Source organism: Alnus glutinosa, chromosome 1, assembly GCF_958979055.1.
Source record: "Alnus glutinosa chromosome 1, dhAlnGlut1.1, whole genome shotgun sequence".
Lineage (NCBI taxonomy): Eukaryota > Viridiplantae > Streptophyta > Magnoliopsida > Fagales > Betulaceae > Alnus > Alnus glutinosa.
The window spans coordinates 17892495-17912766 of NC_084886.1; the positions used below are offsets into that span (position 1 = coordinate 17892495).

Here is a 20272-nt window from a genome sequence, read left to right on the forward strand (position 1 = left end):
GTTTCATGACATATGCAAATCTGAACCAAATGCAGGCTTGATCTAACCAGGGAACAGCCACATGAATGCTGTTTCAACACTCAACTGTATGTGGAACATAGCTTCATGGGATACAAAAATTAAAATATGTTTCAACCTAATATTTAATTGAATGAGGTATACAACACCTTGTCTGTGAAGATATAAACTACTCCAAAAAAAAAAAAAAAAAACAAAAACAAAAACAAAACAAACAAACAAATGCCAGTTGCTTTAATATTAATTGAATGATGTTGATCAAATTTACTTCCAACCATCAGACCATTCAGACTCATCCGTAACAGGTTTAGGGTATTCTTGCCAAGACTCTTGACCCCATTCAGCTTCTTGAGGGGGTGGAGTGTTTTCTTCATCACAGTTCAAGTAATCACCCTGTGTGCAGTCCTCGTCAACAAATTCCTGCCTATCAGGGAGAGAACAACCCTTATAAGAGTTGTTGTCTACACAATGCCATAAGAGCTTGCTCCAGTACCGGTCCTGCCCAAAAAATGCAAGTAACTGGGCCTTAGCAATGCAAACTAACATTTGGTTGTTCTGGTATGAATGCTCAATGTATTCTATTACTTCATGAAATGAATAACACAATACTAAGACGTTACTTTAACACAACATATTTTGGTGTCAATCATAACTAACTGCTTGACATGTTCATGAATACCATTCTGTTAACTATCCTCACTCCTATTCTACCAAAAGAAATTCTGATTTCTCCATTGCTTTTGTCAGGAAAAAACACACACACAAATACTCGCGTCAACCTTCTTATTTTCATTCCAAGATCTCATTTAGAAAGTTTTAGGAAGTTAAGTTCTTATTATCGCCACAAAAGTACAGGAGGATTGCAAGAATATCTAAAAAACTCATTTCCAAGTTCATTGTTAGGAGGTGCTGCAAAAGACAAAGGAGCCACTAAATTTTTATAATTAATTGAAATATCATTAAAAGAGTAAGGCACCCCCAATCTCAGATACACAGGAAGTATACAAGAGAAGCCACCTAATTAGTAGAAGCAAAAAAGAAAAACAAAATCATGATACATAATCATCAAAGGAGAAACAAAAGCAGCTGTCCAAAGATACAATGTTTTAAAAAATAAAGACTTAATCTCCTCCAAAGTCCTCTCACGGTACTCAAAACTTCTATCATTCCTTTCAATCCAAATACACCACAAAGGAGCCATTAATGTAAGAAGCAAATATACAACAATATGATATTCATGTAATCTTCAAGTTGAATTTAGTACGACCAGATTTTCCACGCTGTAAAGAATACTTAAAACGAAAAAAGAAATAGAAAGCAATAAACAAGGTGAAAAAACTAGTAAGTTCCAGTACCAAACATTTTTCAACACACACAGTGATAAGAATGAAACTTCTTATAAGGTTCTTATAAAAGTTCAGCAACCCACGTTGGATTTACATATCACTTATAAATAATGTTGAATGTGAAGTAAGTTTCAGAGAATGCACCCAGATGGGAATTCCAGCTGATAATTGCAGGTAATATTCCAGATGAAACTCCATTAAGCCTGTCAATATATAAATAGTACTCAAATAATCTCAAAAAGATGATGCTAGTTTTGTTAGCTGACCTTAGCACCTGAACAATGAGTATCAGGTCCAACTAGACAATAGTAAATTTCATAAGCACCCACCTAGACCGTCATGCAGGTGGAGAAATTGCTAATCAGACAAAACCTACACACTGCATAAGCAACTTTCGACTATACTATTCTGATCAAAAAATATATAAAATTTAATAATCCCTCTATACCAAGTTAAATATCTTACTATTATTTCTGAGACATCCCAAAAACATGTCTACTTTCAAAAGTAGTTCTTACTTCATCAATTTTCTATATAACCTTAAAAATTGCACCGCCTCAAATATTAAGTAAATGAAACTTTAGGAAGATTATCATATATATATATATATATTTTCATCAATACTAATGTCATTTCAAACTCCGACATCTATTTTGGGATGGAGGGAGTACATATTTCTGTGTACAGAATCTGGATCTCATGAGTCATGAAGACACAATCTTTTAGAGGGCATTGTTATCATCAGGTTTTGTTCAGCAATGTGGGGGCCTCTTTATATTTGCCTCAATTAATCTTAAAAAACAGCTAGCAACAGAAAAAGAATACCTTGGTGATGATGTGTGGATTCCCGATTATGACTAGCAAAGATATAGCACGGGTAGTAGCCACATTAAACCTTCTAGGATTGCTCAAAAATCCCAAGCAATACGTCCTGTCAAATTCATTGTGTTTGATCGTCGACCGGACAGTAGATACAATAATGACTTGCCTCTCTTGTCCTTGAAATTGTTCAACACTTCCAACCTTGATATCAGACATCTCCAAACCTTCAAGGGCTATCTTTATTTTGAGCACTTGCTGCCTATAAGGTGTTATTACCCCAATATCTTCCTCACTGAGATTCCCAGTTGCAGTCAGTCGCCTTATGGTCTCTACTACCTTGCTTGCCTCAATTCGGTTAAACCATGATGGATTATTTCCTTCCCTCTCATCAAAACCTTGGATACCCAAGAAAAGAACAGGAAACTCCTTGTTAGGAAGGAGATTCACATCATCCACAAAGGAACTTGTGTCATCTTTACATGCAATCAATTCTCCATCATAGAACAGCATCGAAGGTAGATAAAGAATTTCCGGGTGACATCTGTAGTTTCTAACCAATTTCGTTACATAATTTTCATCCCCATTGCTGTAAGAGTCAGATTCAAACAATCTTTCCAAGTATGATTTCCCCAATCCATAAGTTTCTGCTTCTTTGGAGTATATTACTGGCCCTAACTGCATCGGGTCTCCAGCAAGAACAACAACTGTATTTCTTTGACAGAGTTTGGATATAGGAATCATAGTTTCTGGTTCTGAAGCTTGGCCAGCCTCATCCAAGAAAATATGAGAGAAGTGGCCTCGCCTCATACCTTCTGCATGAAGAAGAGAGGCACTCATATAAGTTGATATGAAGATCCTATATCGCATGACGGCACCGCGTGGAGGACACTTGAAGATATGATCATCAAAGAAGCAGAATCGGATTAGATTAGGCGAGACATCATCATACGGACGGGTAGGTGCGTTGAGCCTGAAAACTTCATTCTCTCGAACTTCAACAGCTTTTTCACTTAGGAGTTTCTCTAGAATGTGGTCTGCTGCACTATTTGAAGGCGCACACACAAGTATCCGAGCATCCTTTCGAGTAGTGTAGAGCTGAAGAATTGCTTCTACTACTGTCATAGTCTTACCCGTACCAGGAGGCCCGTGAATCACATAAGGCGGTGCTCCTTTGCAGCCAAGGATCATTTCAATCGAACACATCTGCTCTGGATTGAGATTACAAGATACAGGCACCAGTGGAGTGGTTTTAATGAGCCTCCTGTTAAAGGACTCAGACGGAAATAGGAACTCTTGCACTAATTCATCTGAAGCTTCAATGGCTAGATATAACCTTCTCATGTTGACTCGATTATATGTAAACTGAACATTATAGAGATTTCCATCTTTATGTTGCAAGTGCAACTCTGGAGCAAACTTCAGATATACTTCATCAGCCTCAACACGGTGGATATAACCCTGTGCAACAACGCATTCAATTCTGGAAAAAATAAAGCTCCAGGATTCTAAATATTCAACTAAAACACTAAAGTACAAAACAAAGCTAATCGTAGATAAGAAGCAATCCATGCTGTGTGTATGTCATTTTTGTACATAGATGAAATACATGAGCCAAATGAGAACTATTCATGTAGGATTGTTATCTGCCTAACACAGAACTCATCCGAGGCAAGAAATCTCCAATTATGTTCTATAGCCAAATATCAAAATCTCTGGATGTTTTAAAATATATGATGATGACAGTTTCCTCCAAACGTAAAATGAAATTCTAATCAAACAGATGGGATGGGCTACTAAGAGCATCCAAATAGGCCAAACTCCAACCATATCTCCTTATATGAACAAGGTATGTGAAAAGAATGATTTGTTATGTTTTCTTTCAACAGAATCCCAACAGCCCTTTTAGTAAGTTACAACAGCTCAGTAGTTATTACTCCTAAATGTTATTGCAACTAGTATGACAAATTAATTATAGCTAGAAGTTGGAACCGTACAAGCTAATACTTCTAACCATTACCATTGATAACAAATAAAGTACCATGCCTAATTGGACACGAACCTGATATTTACAAGTCGCGTCATTTCCATACTCAGAGGCAAGCTTGGCAACAATAAAATCCCCTTGGACAAGTGAAGGCCTTCGCTCAGCCAGGCCTGGGACCTCAAGAGACAAAAATTGATTTCCCCTCTTCCTCATAGCGACACATTCCATGTCATAACTTCTCATGTCTTTCTGAAGCCAGAATTCACCAATTTTAGCACAAAATGAAAACAAGAATATCATTTAATCATTACTACCTTTCTTTGTTCACAAATAAGAAGTTACCTCCAGTTGCATTTCTTCCATGATTACTAATTTTTCGAAGAAAGAAGAGTAATTTTCCATTGTAAGACCTTCTTGGACAACATCAGGTATCTGCTTGCTCTCAAGCAATTCTCTTATCTTCTCTGGAATGTCATATCGAGGAAGTCTGTTTCTGAAAACTCGGCCAGTGGCCTTTGCAGGACGCACACCCATAACAAACGGACTATCATCAACAAACTGCTTCTTCCTTCTGCCTCTTGAATATGGCTTTCTAGAAACCAAAGACTGTGAAATCTTATCATCAGCCATAAGAAAAGCCACTCGTTCTATCCTGTCGCTTTCCACATCGAAGTACACAACTGAAGTGTGCATGCCAATATCCTTTGGTTGGCAAGAGAGCCATATAGTCAAAGTCTCCCCTGGCTGAATCATCCTGTCCTCCAAGGAGAAAAAGTCTATGTAACCGCTGGTGGTTTCATTTGCTGATGGAGGCTTGATCAGAGAAAGTTTGAAAGAGTTCTCAGGAGTCGAGGCGAAAATTACAACAGACCAGAGATTCACTGCATCACCAGTAGTGTTCTTGATAGTAACCGAATCTGCAGCAGTTTCTCCTACGGTTACTGATTGAGGATTTCCCTCCACAAGAGCAAATGGGGCAGAAATAACAATAGGACCCTCTTCAATTGTGTTGTAACTACACACAGATTTGTCATCCCCATAATCAATAAAACCGATTTCTCCTTTGTCTGAAATGGTAGAGCATTCCTCATCCCACTTATCACCAAAGGAATCCATCACTAAGCAGAGACTAAAATGAAAACACTATGAGCTTCAATGCTACTCAGAAATTCCCAAGAAAGAAAACAACTCCATGAAAAAGAAAAAGTACACAGATTACTACTAAAATAATGAAACTTCAAAAAAGTTAAATAAATAAACACCCAATCACTGAAGCTACATAGGCAACAAATGAAAAAAATCAAACTTGAGAAACATCATCAACACTAACAGAGAAGATTTGGAATAGCCAGTAAACCCACGATCTGAAGCACCATAAACTAAAGAGAATCAAGTATTACTGTATTGCAGCAAAGCACACCAATGACGGTTACATCCAGTAAGACAGTATAACAAACAGTCCACGGGCATTCCTTATCGCATGTTCCGCTAACCAAACATCAATGCCCACAACCAATATATGAATTAAACCCCCACAACAACGTTGTCAACAACAAAAGCGCACACAGACACACTAAAAATATACTAAAGAAGAAAAAAAAAATAGAAATATAATAAAATATTGCTATAAAAAGCAGAGGCAAAATGAAGGGTTAGGTTAAAAGACAACCGTGAAGGAGAAATATGCTTCTGATGAAAGAGAGAGAACCCACCTTCGATCAAAGCTCAGTCTAAACCTATAAAGCAAGAAAGAAACAGGGCACAATGCAGATTTAAAAAGATCATTTGTAACTTTCTATATATCCCAGAAGAAAAAAAAAAAAAAAAAATGGCTAATGCATTATTCATTCACAAAAAAGGGTAGGGTGGGGTCGCCGACGCGAATCAGATAGTACATGTGCTGGAAATTGGTCTGTTATACAGAAGGTGACTTGAAGACGTGCCAAAATCCCATTGTTCAGCCCGCTTCCTTCCTACGGAAGTCTCTCTCTCTCTCTCTCATCTACGGTTACAGGCCTACGGGATTTTCCGTATGCATATTTTAGATTGAGAGTTGAGTTGTGAACTGTGCGGGACCAAAGTAGAGTGAGTTGTGACTATTAATTCCACCCCCCGCCCCCAACACAATAAGATATCTCTTTTCAAGTGAAATTAGGAAGATTCATTTAACGATTCATATTAGATTTCTTTTTATTTTTTTTATTTTTATTTTTTATTTTTTGTAAATATTAACATGTCAATGCCATTTGAAAATATTATATTTTCAAATAATGTTGACAACATTTATATCGTTAAATGTAACAAAATAAAATTTAAACCACCACTTAAAAATAAGAGGATTCGGGTTCACGTCAGATTTATTGGTCTATTAGCATGCTAATTGACTGGTCAAATACAAAGTTTCTCTTTATTAAAATAATAATAATAATAATAATGATAAAAAGAAGAATTTCATCTCATTTTTAATAGTAAGGAAAAAATATCTCTCTCAAACAACCACTCAATTGTTATTGTATTTCTCCAAACTCTAAATTTCTTTTTTTTTTTTTTGAATAAGACAAAAATGTCTTTATAAATTCGAAAAAAAAAAAACTAAAAACAAATAATAAGAAAACTAAAAAATTATTTTAAAAAATAAATAATTAAATAAAAAAAGAAAAAGAAAGATTTTTTATAAAAGGAAAAAATAACTGAAAATTATAAAATAATTTTTTAAGAAAAAACAAAAAAAAACAAACGAAAAAGAAGAAAAAAAAATCCAGTTTTTTTATTAAATTAAAAAAAAAAGATTTTTTTAAAACCAAAAAAAAAATTAAAAAGATTTTTTTTAAAAAAAAAAAACAAAACAAAACGAAAAAAAAAAAAAAAGTTTTCAAAATTTTATTATTATGTTTTTTTGGTATACATTTTTGTTTATTTTATATTTTTTTAATAATTTTTTTAGTTTTTATTTTATTTTTTTTAATAATTTTATGAAGAGTGTTTTTGTCATTAGGAAGACATTGACACAATTAATAGTCTTGGATGAATATTAACAATATAGTGATAAATTAAATAGGTTATGTGTGCTTTTTCTTAATAATAATAAAGGATTTGAAATTTAATATATGATTTTTATTCATTTGATTTAGAATATATTTTTTTTTATTTTTCTGATTCATAAATAGATATGATCTTGTTTAATGACAGTTCACCCACCATCTTTCAGATTTCAAAGATGGGATGTCTTTTCCCCTTTGGCAAATGCAATCAGTATGTTCTGCGAAAGGGATTTGATTCTTGTACAACACCAATACAACAACTGTACAACAACCCCTCATATGAAGGTGGACCCCAGTATGTGGGACCCACCCTCATGTGAGAAATTGTTGTACAGTTGTTGTATTAGTGTTGTAAATCTAACATTTTCCTCTGCGAAATAGCCAATCATATGGCGCGCACATCACCCGAAACACTGAACACTAATTTAGTCTTATTAAACCTTTTAAAATGTTTCACAAAAAGAGCTTTGTTTGGTACTTGGTAGTGACTAGTGAGGAGGGAAAATGAGGAGAGAGGAAAGGTAAGAGTGAAGGAAAAATCAAACGATGGAAAAGCACAGTAAAAAAGAAAAATAAATTATGCAGAAGATCAAGAATAATAATATTCTGTGTTTGGTACAAGGAATGGATAACTTGCAGGATGAAAAATGGGTCTTTTCTTCCTTTGTCATTAATCCAAAATCCCTCCTACCTGTGGAACACTCACCATTCGAAAGGAAATAATTCAAGACTCGAATCTCATCATAAGAGATTAACTCGATTGGATGCAATCTGCATGCATGACCAACAAATTTCCTTCACCCTTATATTTAAACAGGCAAAGTAAACAAACTGTTGAGATTTCAACACATGCATGAATGACAAAATAATAAGGTTAAGTTTTGCAATGAGGCAGACCCTTTCTCTGCTGCTTCACAGTAAATGTTAGTTGTGGAAAGAATTCCGAGAATAGGATAAAGGCATTGTTAAATACGTCTCAGCCTAAGAAAAATGAACAACAAAAAACAAAGAGTGTTGCATTAATAATCCAACAATACAACTATCAAACAGTACCCAGTACTACAACCCGGTTTTTTGGAGAGAGATTATATAAAAACACCCAACTAAAAAGGACCAAAGAAAAGGATTCAGGCTGAAGCAACAGCACCATCCTTGACGGTTTCACGCCAGGCATATTCCCTTGCTCCATCCTTGTCAACAATTTTTATTACAAAGTTGGGTGGTGCCACCACCAGTCTGGATCTTATTTCTGTTATACACTTGTCAACCAATTCGACGGCTTCTTCCACAGACATGCGACTGTGATAGTGTCGGTCCATCGTTGAGAGAGCAAAATAGGACCCATAACCAAATGCTCCCTTGTCAACTTTGTGAAGTGTAGCAATGTAGTCGATGTAGTAAAGAGATGGGCCTGTCTCCTTGTCATAGCCCGCCAAAAGGATATTCACAAAGTATGGGTTCTGAAAAAACAAAATTTCACAATTTTATCAAGTCATGTAGCCAAAGTAACGCTACCTAACAATTATGCTTTTTATAGGGCATGCATATGCATGTGGATGTGATTTGAGATCTGCATTAGAAACTGCAACTCCGTGAAACTAAGAGTATGTTTGGCAATGCGATTTCGCAAACCAAAAAAGTAGGATTTTAAACCAAAGTCCAGAAAATGTATTTCTCTTTTTCTCTTTTTTCCTCTTACACACATGTACAGACAGACACAAAAATATTACAACTTCTGAACATAACTAGCTTAACTCTACCTCAACTGCCTTGAACTATTACCTCTTAATCTAAGTTCATTTTAGAGACTGCTGAGCATCAAAGTCACAGTTCTTTTCTTTTTCTCTTTTGGGTTAAGATATTATTATTAATTTTTACTTGATTGAAAAAAGGGAAGGGACATTACTGCTATTAGGAAAGACAACATAGAAGTGTAAGGAAATCTCTAAGGAATAACTTAAAATAAACATAGGTGAAGCACCCAGAAGGAATGAAAAGAGAAACCTTGGAAGCTAAAGTTAACACTTGAAAAAGTTTCTCCAGTATCACCACACCCTATTGGCTAAGAAGTCAGCCCCGTATGTCCCGCATCAAGATGCCCCTCAGCCAGATTAATGATACAACTTAACTCAGTTTCTCCATAACCCTCAGAGCACAGCAATGGACCAAGTAATTGAGAAAGCAGTTTCATTCCAGCACAATGCGAGCAATATATGGGGTATTTATTAACATGATTTGAGTTGTGCCCAAGAAAGAAGACCATCCAGCTTTCTTTATAAGACAGCCCCGAAATCAAAATCCTTAATTACATTGATATCACATGACCCATGCTCAGGAATTTCACCTTTATACACCTCATATAGTTATGCTGCAAGGGTCTGGAAATTCACCCCCCCCACCCCCCCCCCCCCCCAAAAAAAAAAAAAAAAAAAAAAAAAAAAAACTCCAATGAGGTAACAGCCTGTCCAAAGTTAGGTAACCATATGGAAGAGGAGCCTTACATAGAGCTCCTCCCAAGTTAACACACTGGAAACCTTTACAAAGAGTCTTTAGACCTAGCAGGACTGACTGCCACCTAAGGCCTAGTGGAGGATATCCAAGCCAAAGAAGCCCAGCCAATTTCTAACTAGCACAACCAAAGATCTGCAGAACCCTGCAAAGGTAACCCATGACTGTAAACAAGAAACGAGTTCAGCTCATCCAAGCCGAAAACCTCATCGTATTAAGAACAAATACTCCCGTCAGATACCATATTTATCCCAGTGAACAAAACCCACAAACCCTAATTTGTTAAACCTTCCAATAAACCAAAATCCCACTCGACTCCCAACCTCAAAGCAAGATTTTTTTTATTTTTTTTTTGGATGAATTAAGACCTTTATAGAACAAAACTCAACAATACAGAAAGTCACTCCAGCAACCTGGACCCACGTTTCCTAAACCAGGAAACACACTAACTACAGATCACAAAACCTGCTAAACAACAACCATTACAAGGCCAAGCGATAACACCAGCAGCCAACCACAAACAGAAACAAATTACAAGAGAGCGAAGAGATTCCACTGCAGAGGAAGAGATAAATCTCTGTCCACTGGTTTTACCGAAACTTTTGCCAAGATTCTGGAACGGACTTCCCATCTAATAAACAAAAATATAACCCAAAAATTAAGCGAAATAATAAATTAATTAATCATACCTTACGCAAGGCGGTGGCGAGCTCGCCTCGGGTGAAGTTAGCGGCGGCGGGGGTGGTCAAAGGAATCCCATTGCGGAAGTGGTAGAGCGCCACGTTCTTCTGTATATACTCCGTGAATTGAACTCTGAAAAAGACCAAAACTTTTAGAAGCTCAAAATAAAAAATGAGTGAATGATTTTGCATTTTTTGTTTGATGTTATGGGAATCGAAGCAGGACCTGTCTCCAGGCTCTCCGCTGGCGGCGATGAGCTTGTGGGAGTCGAGAACCATGATCTTATCCTCGTTGGACTTGTGCACCAGTATGCTGTGCACCGCCGATGTGTCCGCCACAACTATGGCGTACCCCTCGCCTACCAGCCCGAACACGCACTCCATCTCGATCTGCTTTTTGATCCGGATCTGCCCTCTTCGATCAGATTTCTCGCTCTCTTCGCTTGAGTCTCTCTGTGTCTCTTGTAATTTTACTGCACCTTGGCTTGAAGAACAAGTAGGTTTAGAGGGGGATTTTGGGGAATTCGTGGGAGGAGAAGGGCAGTTTGGGCATTCAATGTTTTTTAAGAAAAAACAAACGAAAAAGAAAAAAAAGAAAAACCAGTTTTTTTATTAAATTAAAACAAATTAAAAAAAATATTAAAAAAAAAAAAAAACCCAGTTTTTTTTTAAAAACAATTTTCTCCGACTAGGTTTCTCGGGAAAATCTTAGATTCCCAGAAAATTTCAGAGATCAAGAGCGAGAAAATCATCAAACATATCGGCTACACAACATGGAACACATCTCCCAGAAAGAGACCCACAAATCCAAACCAACAATCATTGTACAGAATTCAATCAAACCGAAAAAAGGAGAAAGAAAGAAAGAAACAAATCAAAAAGAAAGAGCTGTCATTTACCGGAGGTCTTAATACCCGTGCAAAAATAGTTGAGGTAGGAGACCGGGTATTTTCTTCCGTTGAGGTTGTTGTTTCTCAGCTACTATCCCACTCTCTCTTCGCTCTCTGTGTCTTTTAGTATGTAACAACGCCTTGAAGAACAAGTTGTTCTTCAGATCCACGGCAATTCTACTAGTTTTTTTAACAATCTAGGCCGTTAGATGTATCTAACGGCCTAAAACATACCTATGCTGACATGGCTCTTTTTTTTTTTTTTCGTGATCGTCTTTGAATCAGAAGATCAGCATGGCCCCCAACGCTGCTCTCTCTCTCGCTCTCTCTCTTTCCGGCCGGCCGTTCTTTCACCGGCAGCATCTCCACCGCGAGCTCCGTTCCCCCAACTCAGCCAGCCGCATCTCTCTGATTTCCGCCTCCACCGTTGACGGAACCAAGGTTAGGTTTCTCTGATTTTTATTTTATTTTTCTATTTTTTTACATAGCACGATTTTTTTCTTTACATTTTCTTTGGTCTGGGTTCGTTTTGGTTTGTGGGTGGAAGATGAATTTTTTTAACAAGGATCTAATATTGTGATTGAATCTTATCAAGGATCTAATTTGATGAGTTGATTATGATTTTTGGGGTCATAGTGCATCACGAATTCACGATGGAGGTGGGAGATTGAGAATGTTAGCATTCTGCATGTGGGTCTGATTTGGGTTCTTTGAATGAATGAATGTTGGTTTATTAAAACTCTATTTGGTTGCACCCAAGCTTTCAACAGTAACTTATTAGATAACCATTGATTTTAGATATAAAGCAAATTTTTTTTTTCCTGGATTTCTAAAGCATTGTAATTTTTTTTTTCTTGATTAATTGAATGTAGTAGAGAAAAAACTGGTTAATATGAAATGCCGGTTAAGCCGAAAGATGGTTTTTGATTTTGTTGGGTTCTTTGTGTTTAAGTGACACGTGTAGATTTAAAAACTACATTATGATTTGCGGTAGGATTTTTTTAGCTTCTTTTTGCTACTATTTTGGGATACATGTATAAGGACAAGGCAATGATGGAAGGTGAGAAAGAGTGGTTTCATCTTGCAGTAGGACTCTTTTTTTGGGTCATTGGTGTTTCTGTTTTTGCATTCCATATGTTTGATAAAATTTCCATGAGAAAGAGTGGTTTGTGATTTTTTTTAGCTTTTTTCCGTTCAAAATAATATTGTGGAATGAGAACGTTGTCACAAAGCTGAATGTGGCATGCTTGAATGGTTTTCTTGTTAACTAGGTAATTTTATTATGGGTTTTGTTTCTAGATTCCGGATAATGGTTCATAGAACTACAACTTCATGGGGTGAAACAAGCACTTAGTATGGAGTATCAATCAAAAGTCTTTATGTTGGAACAAGTGGCTCATACTCTCTTAGACATAGAGAGTAATACGAGAATACCAGTACAAAGTATTTTGAGGTTTTTCATATCTGTCAGTACAGTAGGGTTTTTTTATAAATATGTTATGTTGTAAAATAAAGACTTTTGATTAATGAGTTTTCTTTTTGGGTTACTTCCTATGTTCCCTATGCTTAGTCTAAATTGTTGTTTTTACATCAACATGGAGCATCTAATATATTTTCCTGGAAAAAAGATTTCCAAGTTTTAATGTTTTGTAATATATGCAGAGTCATTCCCTCGAGGTATTTGTTTGCGTGGTTTTCCTTTTTGTTTTGCATATTTTTAGTGTTTTCCTTTCTGTTAGAATTGTCACTTTAGAGTCACTTTGCACCAATTGTAGTTTCAAGCAAGGTGGATGGCTACAATTCATGAATCATTAGGGCCATCACCAGCAGCAAAAACATTGATGATGTCAGCATTTTATTTTTCATGTTTTGAATGCTCAAGTGTTGCTCATCTTCTATCTGGTATATGCAGGGGGAAGAGCAGGTTCCGAATAGCGTGATGTTTGATTTGCTTTATGTACATCATGCTCATCCTTTGGCTTCACAAGTTTTCCATTATTATCGAATATGTTTCAATTTACCCCCACATGTGAAATTTTTTTTGTGGATCAATAGAAGCACCCAGCTGCAAATGGTGGAATGCATAATAGACAACAAGAACTGCATCTTCTGAAATATGTGATAAGCAGGTGAAGAAGGTTTATCAGGTTAAAACTCGCAGCCCCCATGATATCTCAGATTCTGGAACACATTAGTATAATTAGCATCAACAGGTATGTACAAAAATTTCACAAAACATAGTTTTACTCTTTAGCAGCAAACTAACATGGTTGTTATGGCAGCAAAATCCAATTTCTACCAAGTAGAGGTGGCTCAAAGGCATGGATGTTAACCAACTTGATCATGAACCGTGTCAACAAACTTCACAATGCACGCAGGCTTGTGATAATGAAGAGGATAAGGCATAGAACATCACCAATAACAGACTTGAAGATAGACATGTCTCTCTAACGTAGCTGATATGTACAGATTTGAATTGTTCTTATTTTAGCTGATAGACTTAGCTTGTCATCATCTATAATTATCTATACTGTACGTTGATATATATTGAGATGAATATGGTATGCATTGAATACGCAATTTAAATGTAACCTTTATTCACGTTTTGTACCTAAGGATAAAATACGCAATTCAAAACATAAGCGTAATCTATCTGATTGAACTTTTGCTTCTGCAGAATCGTTGCCTTATTTGTGAGACTGTGAAGTTCAAATATCTGATCTTCATTTTTTGTGAGTCATTGTTTTCCACTGGAAATGGTGTTCCAGACACAAAAAGTCTTCTTGTAATTGTCCATCCTGACAATGCCAATAGGGTAAGACAAAATGACTACATCAAACCAGGAAGAAGTAGCAGCAGAGGACTACCAAAATACCAGCAAAAAGGGCAATCAAGCAAGCCCCAGAAAGCTCCACATTCCAGCAGCAAACTGGACCCGAAGACAACCCAAATACCAACAGAAAACCAACCCCAACTTTCTCAAAAAACTACATCCAACCAACCAGAGCTAACGAAACAACTCTGCATATTAGCATTAGAACAGCACCAGCAACTCAATAGACCCAGAGGCCAGAGCTCACAAACACACACCCCCTCCACCACAACACAATCAACACATAACTTTGCGAGGGATATCCCAATTATTCACAATCCGGTTCTTAACTTCCCAACAAACTTTATGTAAAAGTTTTTCCTCTTAGAGCAGAAAATTTCCAAACTTAATGTCATTCCTAAGCATTCAGCTATTATAAATATAAACCACAGACCCCCGAGCTAATTTGTAAATCATTGCTTGAAAAGATTTCCCTCTCCAATCCCTTCAAAGCTCTATCCACAACTGCATCCCCCTCCTTAGCCGTATCCAGCTGTTAACACAACTTCATAATTTCCTTCCACAAACGGTTACTAAGGCCATACTCAAAAACAGTTCCTTTAGTTGTTTCCTCTTGTAGACAGTATGTATTAGGAAAATTTTGAAATGAAGAAAATTAGAACGACCCATGAACTACGAAAGTTCAAAAAAAAAAAAACCCGTATTTTTTTTTTTTTTTTTTTTTTGTCGGCTTACAAAATGAAAAGATGAGAACTCCCTCCCTAGTCCCTACAACTCTTTTTTCACTTCCATCGCCTTCGCCATCATTGTCGGATCAGAGTCAAGCTTCTCTTTTTGCAGACATGGGGATGGAAGAGGGGGAGGGGGACAACACTTTGAAGTCACTTGTTCAGGCAACACATTGGATAAAACACAACTCAAGCTACAATTCAGATAATAGCCCATAAACAACAAAACAGAGCACATTTGAAAGAGAGGATAATGGTGTACAAGAAGCCGAAAACCAAGGAGATAAGGACGGGAATCAAATCACCTAGTGAGCTGATAATATGAAGTTTTGACTTTGTCAAATGTGTAGGTATTTCGATTGTTTTATTTTCAAATATGTAAATCAAGTCTATCGGTGGTCTCCTCCTTCGTGTTCGCCGCCATTGTTAACTCGTCATTTTCTTTTGGGGTAATTACCTTTTTTCTCCATGAACTACCAAAAAATGCGTGATGCCTCATGAACTACCAACTCGACCAAAATAGAGCATTCAACTACCAAAGACAATCATTTTTCCCCTTCCATCAATTAGAGGGGTTAAAAGAAATAGTCAACAGGTCATGTGCCGTTTTACATGGGGGCATGTTGGAAGATGATGATAGTTCATGGGGGGAAAAAAGGAAGATTGTGGTAGTTCATGGGAGAAAAAGATGAAGAAAATGAAGGTAAAACGGCGTGTGACGGTCACATGACCTGTTGACCGTTTGTTTTAACCCCTTTAACTGACGGAAGGAGGGAAAAGGATTGTCTTTGGTAGTTGAATGCTCTATTTTGGTCGAGTTGGTAGTTCATGGGGGCATCGCGTATTTTTTGGTAGTTCATGGGGAGAAAAAATAATTACCTCTTTTCTTTTCTTTTTCACTTGTCTATCTCCTCTGGGATGGAAGACCATAAGACTCCGTTAAAATTAATGTGTTAAGTAACAGTTTAATACGTGGCAACTTTGAGGCATTGGATTTCTTTTAAAAGTCCATAACCGTTAACCGGCTTGTATCCTGTCCTCTTCAACTAAAGGGGATCCGGATCGTAGTTTTAGAGGGGGATTTTAGAGAATAAATTTATATTTTTTATTCAGATGGACACGTCAATTTTTTACTGGGTCTGACATGTATGGTTAATAGATTCTGTCAAACTAGTAGATGGAAAATCAACCCAGGGAGTAAAACATAATTATTGCTTACCACAAGGACCACTTATGAACTTTTTGAATCATAGGGAGTGAAAAATAATTATGGCATATCACAGGGACCAATAGTGCAATTATCCATTTTTTTACCCGAATACAACCCGCACTTAACACCCATTTTACTTCAAATTTTAAGAAAAATTCTAACTTTCAATGTCAAAACTCGAATTACAAGGCTTCATACTCGTTTTGTTTTGTTCCACAACGCTTTTTGTATTTTCTAAGGCGTCAAACGCGTTTTGTTGGATGGCAAGCATCACACCATGAAAATCAGATGCATCATTTTGGGTTTTTTTTTTTGGATGGCAGGCGTCATGCCGGACGGTTCTCTCAGATTCTAAGAGAGAGTAGACATGGCGGATGAGCAAACCCCAGCCTCCGGTAGGCACCAGAGCCGAGGTGCAGACTCGTCGGCACAGTCCTCAACCCTTGAGCGCCTGAAAGCCCTCCGCCAAGGTGATGGCCGGCGATCCGAGGCAGACGGAGGATTCCAAATCAAGATGGAGACCCCAATATACGACACCGTTGGCGAGGATGAGTATGATGCCCTTGTCGCCAAATGCCGAGAGGAGGCCAGGGGCTTCATTGTTGATGACAACGGCCTCGGGTACGACAACAAGGGCAAGGATAACGACTGGTCAAAGTCCGAACTAAAAAAAAATTAAAAAAAAAAAAATTGTATTTTTCTTGGATTAAAAAAACATATTTACTTATATTAAATAATAATTATTTCAATCATTATTCTTATAACGACCTGCTTTTTACAAAAAGACGTAAATGAAAATTTCGATTTTCACGTGTCATTACAACGTCATCAGAGTGAATAATTGACAGCGGAATATATTTTTTTCATAACAATAAATGACATAACACTTCAGAGCTAACTGAATTACCTCATTCTATTAAAATATGAACCATTTGTTCTAATATAATAAATGCACTTAAAGCAATAACATATGTACCACATGCGGCACTTAATAATATTTAACCATTGTTCTTAACTAATACAAATCAACACATAAATATATTACATATTAAAAGTCTTAGCCTTAAACATAAATACTAATAGTTACATCATTCCTTCCATCCTACAAAAAATGGTATGTGATTGTGGTTACCACCACAATTCCATACTGTAAGAATAGTGAATCAACAATCATCAATAATATAATGAAATACTGTATTATTTAAAAGTACACCATACAATATTATGATGATAATTATATGTATACATAATCTCCTATATTCATTTTTGCATCGGGACTTAAACCTGTAGTCCTATTCTTACTTATTGCTTCAGGACTTAGCCGTTGGTCTTAATCCTGATTAATGCCAGAGGACTCTGACCTTGGTCTTATCATTATTGGTGATTACTGATCAATGTCTAGGGACTTTAACCACCTTTGGTCTTATTTGAACCTATAATCTGAATCAACATTGCCTTGGGACTTCAACAGTCGGTCTTTCGCCATGAGACATTAACCTTCGGTCTTCAACGATTGATTGATGCATTGCGACTCTAACCCTCAGCTTATGATCCATTAGTGCCTTAGGACGTTAACCATTAGTCTTTCTTATTAACAAGTTCATATCTTTTCACAGTAAATATGCAATGACAATTTATCATGTTCATCTTACATAACAATAAAATATGCATAATAACCCAAACAAAACATGTAAAATGCCAAACAATTTGTATATAATTAAATAAAGCAGAAATCAAAACATCATCAAAAACCACCACGTATCATCCCTAGTGAGTAAGAAATACTCACAATTATTTCTTTGCTTTAGAAAAGTGTTCACACAAATATTAGCTGTAATATAATTTAACACCAATAATAGTAAATTAGTACAATCCACTAATAAACTCATCTTAACTTTATTTTCATTTTTAACTTTTAAACCTTAACATAATCTCTAAATCATTTAAACATAATAGAGGCGTATAAAATAGATTGATTATAATGCCATATATTTCACGTGAGCATTATAACAACATTTATTATTAAATGACCAAAATAGTATTTTACATTAAAAATGGTTATTTACATATTATTAACATAATATCCTTTATAAAAATAGACATAATAGTTTCATTAATATAATATTTAAAGTGGGTATTGTTTCAGTTATTTTAACTAAAACAGTGAGATACTAAAATAGTTTTTAAACCACATATGGCTTATTTTTATATCAAATGAACTTAATAACATCATTAATATAATTAATGAGTTTTCTATTCTAAAAAAAAAAGTAAATAGAATATTAACATAAAATAACCTTATTTTAATTTTTATAAAATCTGATAAAATAACGGCATTAATATATTAAATGCCTAAAAAACTTTTAAAACATTTGGGCGGCGCAATGGCGTATGTATAAAATATCTCATTTTTTTTAATGGAAAATAAATGGATATTATTGATCAAGAGATTAAAGCTCTTGCTCAGCAAGAGTTACATCCTGTCAAACAACATCTTGAATGAAAGAAGGACACTCAATCCAAATCGTATCTAACAATTGGGAGATAGCTAATTTGGCCAACCGGTTAGCAACTTGATTAGCATCTCTCTTAACATGTTTAATAAAGAAAGAATGAAAATGTTGCAAACCTGACCATGTGTCTTCAATTAATTGTCCCACACTACTCCAGCATGGTTTAACTTTCTGCAATGCTGAAACCACCCCCAGAGAATCTCCTTCAAGGATCACATGGGACCAACCCATCCCCCTACCCAATTGTACTGCATACTAGGCACCCATAGCCTCAGCCATCAACAGGTCGCCAATACAGGGAAAGACTTTTACGGCTGCTACTACCACCTTGCCAAATTCGTCCCGCGCCACAATTCCAATCCCCATTCTTTTTAAGGACTGATTACAAGCTGCGTCCCAATTAATTTTGGTGTAGCCATGTTGCGGTTTTTCCCATACTATTGTTGTCCTTGGAAGTTCTCTTTGTCGCCCTGCAATACACTCAAAGGAGTGATGGAATTCCTTAACTTCCTGCCTTGCCCGTAAAGCCACCTGGAAAGGGGAGCTGAATTCTCCTCTAAACACCAAGTTATTCCTGCGCATCCACAACAACCGAGTGACAAAGAGAGCTTCTTGCAACTCAGTACCTTGAAGCTTTGTCCATAAAAACTGCAATAAACCTGCACCAACTACCTCCTCTATGGCTAACTTTTGAAGTATCCTACTACCTTCTTGCCACACTGCCATAGAATGGGGGCATTGCCACAAAATGTGATATAGGGTTTCAGGTTCCTTTAAACATATTGGAAAAAGAGGATCAGGGGTGATTTTTTTTGAAAATAAATTGTCCTTTGTAGGAAGCACATTTTGACACACCCTCCACCAAAAGTTCTTTACTATCAGTGCCACCTCCAACTTCCAGAGCTCTTTCCACACTCCTTCATCAACCCGAGCTGAACACTCCCCTTTGGATCTGCTCCGCCTTTGGATTTCAAGATGGTATGCACTCTTAACCGAAAAGACTCCGGTAGAAGTGCCATTCCAGATTTGAATATCAGCATTTTGGAGAGGACTAATGGCTACTTTACAAATCCGATCCGCCTCGTTCGGTAGGAAAATGCTTCGAACAAGTGGAAAGTTCCACCAACCTGTAGAGGGATCAATAAGCTTGCTCACTCAGGCTTCCAAGTCCAACCCTTGGTGAGGAGGGGAGAAAAGATAGTGAGGGGAAGATGTAAGCCATTTATCCCGCCATATCTTAATATTCTCCCCATTCCCCACCCGCCAAACCAATCTCGCCTCCAAAACATCCTTAGCATTGAAAATGTTTCGCCATGCATAGGAAGGTCTACTACCCAACTTGGCACTCAAAAAATCTCCATGCGGGTAGTATTTAGCCTTTAAAACCCTTGCCATTAGAGAATCCGGATGTTTCAAAAATCTCCACCCTTGCTTAGCCATCAAAGCCCGATTGAAAATTTCCAAATCCCGGAAACCCATACCACCATGAAATTTGGATTGACCAAGCCTCTCCCAATTTATCCAAGCACCCCTTTATTATCATCTTTATGCCCCCACTAGAATCGTCTTGTCATAGAATTAAGCGTTGAGCATAACTTCTTTGGCAATTGAAAAATGCTCATACTATAGGCCGGGATAGCCTAGACCACAGCTTTAATAAGAATTTCCTGCCCGGCCTGAGAGATGAATTTTTCCTTCC

General features: G+C 36.7%; 2 protein-coding genes and 1 long non-coding RNA gene across 10 annotated transcripts; 1 reads left to right on the top strand and 2 right to left on the bottom strand.

Moving 5' to 3' along the window:
• Positions 1–21: 21 nt before the first annotated feature.
• Positions 22–6249, bottom strand: LOC133875697 (probable RNA helicase SDE3). 7 transcript variants are annotated; one of them, XM_062313906.1, is made up of 6 exons: positions 6066–6249; positions 5883–5906; positions 4513–5299; positions 4246–4419; positions 2190–3644; positions 22–516 (listed from the first exon to the last, which is right to left on the bottom strand). In XM_062313906.1, coding segments are annotated over exons 1-6 (2676 nt in total). In that variant the 5' UTR covers positions 6068–6249; the 3' UTR covers positions 22–282. The 7 variants fall into 7 exon arrangements, with proteins under 7 accessions (XP_062169890.1, XP_062169937.1, XP_062169920.1 ...); XM_062313953.1 differs by having other exon boundaries at positions 4513–5288; positions 5840–5906; XM_062313936.1 differs by having other exon boundaries at positions 5840–5906.
• A 1953-nt stretch (positions 6250–8202) lies between these two features.
• On the bottom strand, positions 8203–11439 carry LOC133875755 (proteasome subunit beta type-2-A). 2 transcript variants are annotated; one of them, XM_062313989.1, is made up of 4 exons: positions 11299–11439; positions 10626–10883; positions 10409–10532; positions 8203–8671 (listed from the first exon to the last, which is right to left on the bottom strand). In XM_062313989.1, the coding sequence occupies exons 2-4, from the start codon at positions 10781–10783 to the stop codon at positions 8339–8341; spliced, it is 615 nt and encodes a 204-aa protein (XP_062169973.1). In that variant the 5' UTR covers positions 10784–10883; positions 11299–11439; the 3' UTR covers positions 8203–8338. The 2 variants fall into 2 exon arrangements, with proteins under 2 accessions (XP_062169973.1, XP_062169981.1); XM_062313997.1 differs by having other exon boundaries at positions 10626–10878; positions 11299–11435.
• A 57-nt stretch (positions 11440–11496) lies between these two features.
• LOC133875770 (uncharacterized) lies at positions 11497–13857 on the top strand. The gene is made up of 3 exons (XR_009901485.1): positions 11497–11730; positions 13202–13502; positions 13572–13857. It is a non-coding gene; the product is annotated as an uncharacterized LOC133875770 (long non-coding RNA).
• The last annotated feature ends 6415 nt before the right edge of the window (positions 13858–20272 follow it).

Excerpts from the sequence above, each read along its gene's own strand:
- LOC133875697 (XM_062313906.1), bottom strand. Across the intron at positions 5,300-5,882 it reads AGACTGAGCTTTGATCGAAG|TCTCTGCTTAGTGATGGATT; the intron begins GTGGGTTCTCTC and ends TTTTCATTTTAG. Across the intron at positions 3,645-4,245 it reads ACGCGACTTGTAAATATCAG|GGTTATATCCACCGTGTTGA; the intron begins GTTCGTGTCCAA and ends GTTGTTGCACAG.
- LOC133875755 (XM_062313989.1), bottom strand. The coding sequence starts at position 10,783 with ATGGAGTGCGTGTTCGGGCTGGTAGGCGAGGGGTACGCCATAGTTGTG. Across the intron at positions 10,533-10,625 it reads AGCGGAGAGCCTGGAGACAG|AGTTCAATTCACGGAGTATA; the intron begins GTCCTGCTTCGA and ends GGTCTTTTTCAG. Across the intron at positions 8,672-10,408 it reads TCGCCACCGCCTTGCGTAAG|AACCCATACTTTGTGAATAT; the intron begins GTATGATTAATT and ends TTGTTTTTTCAG.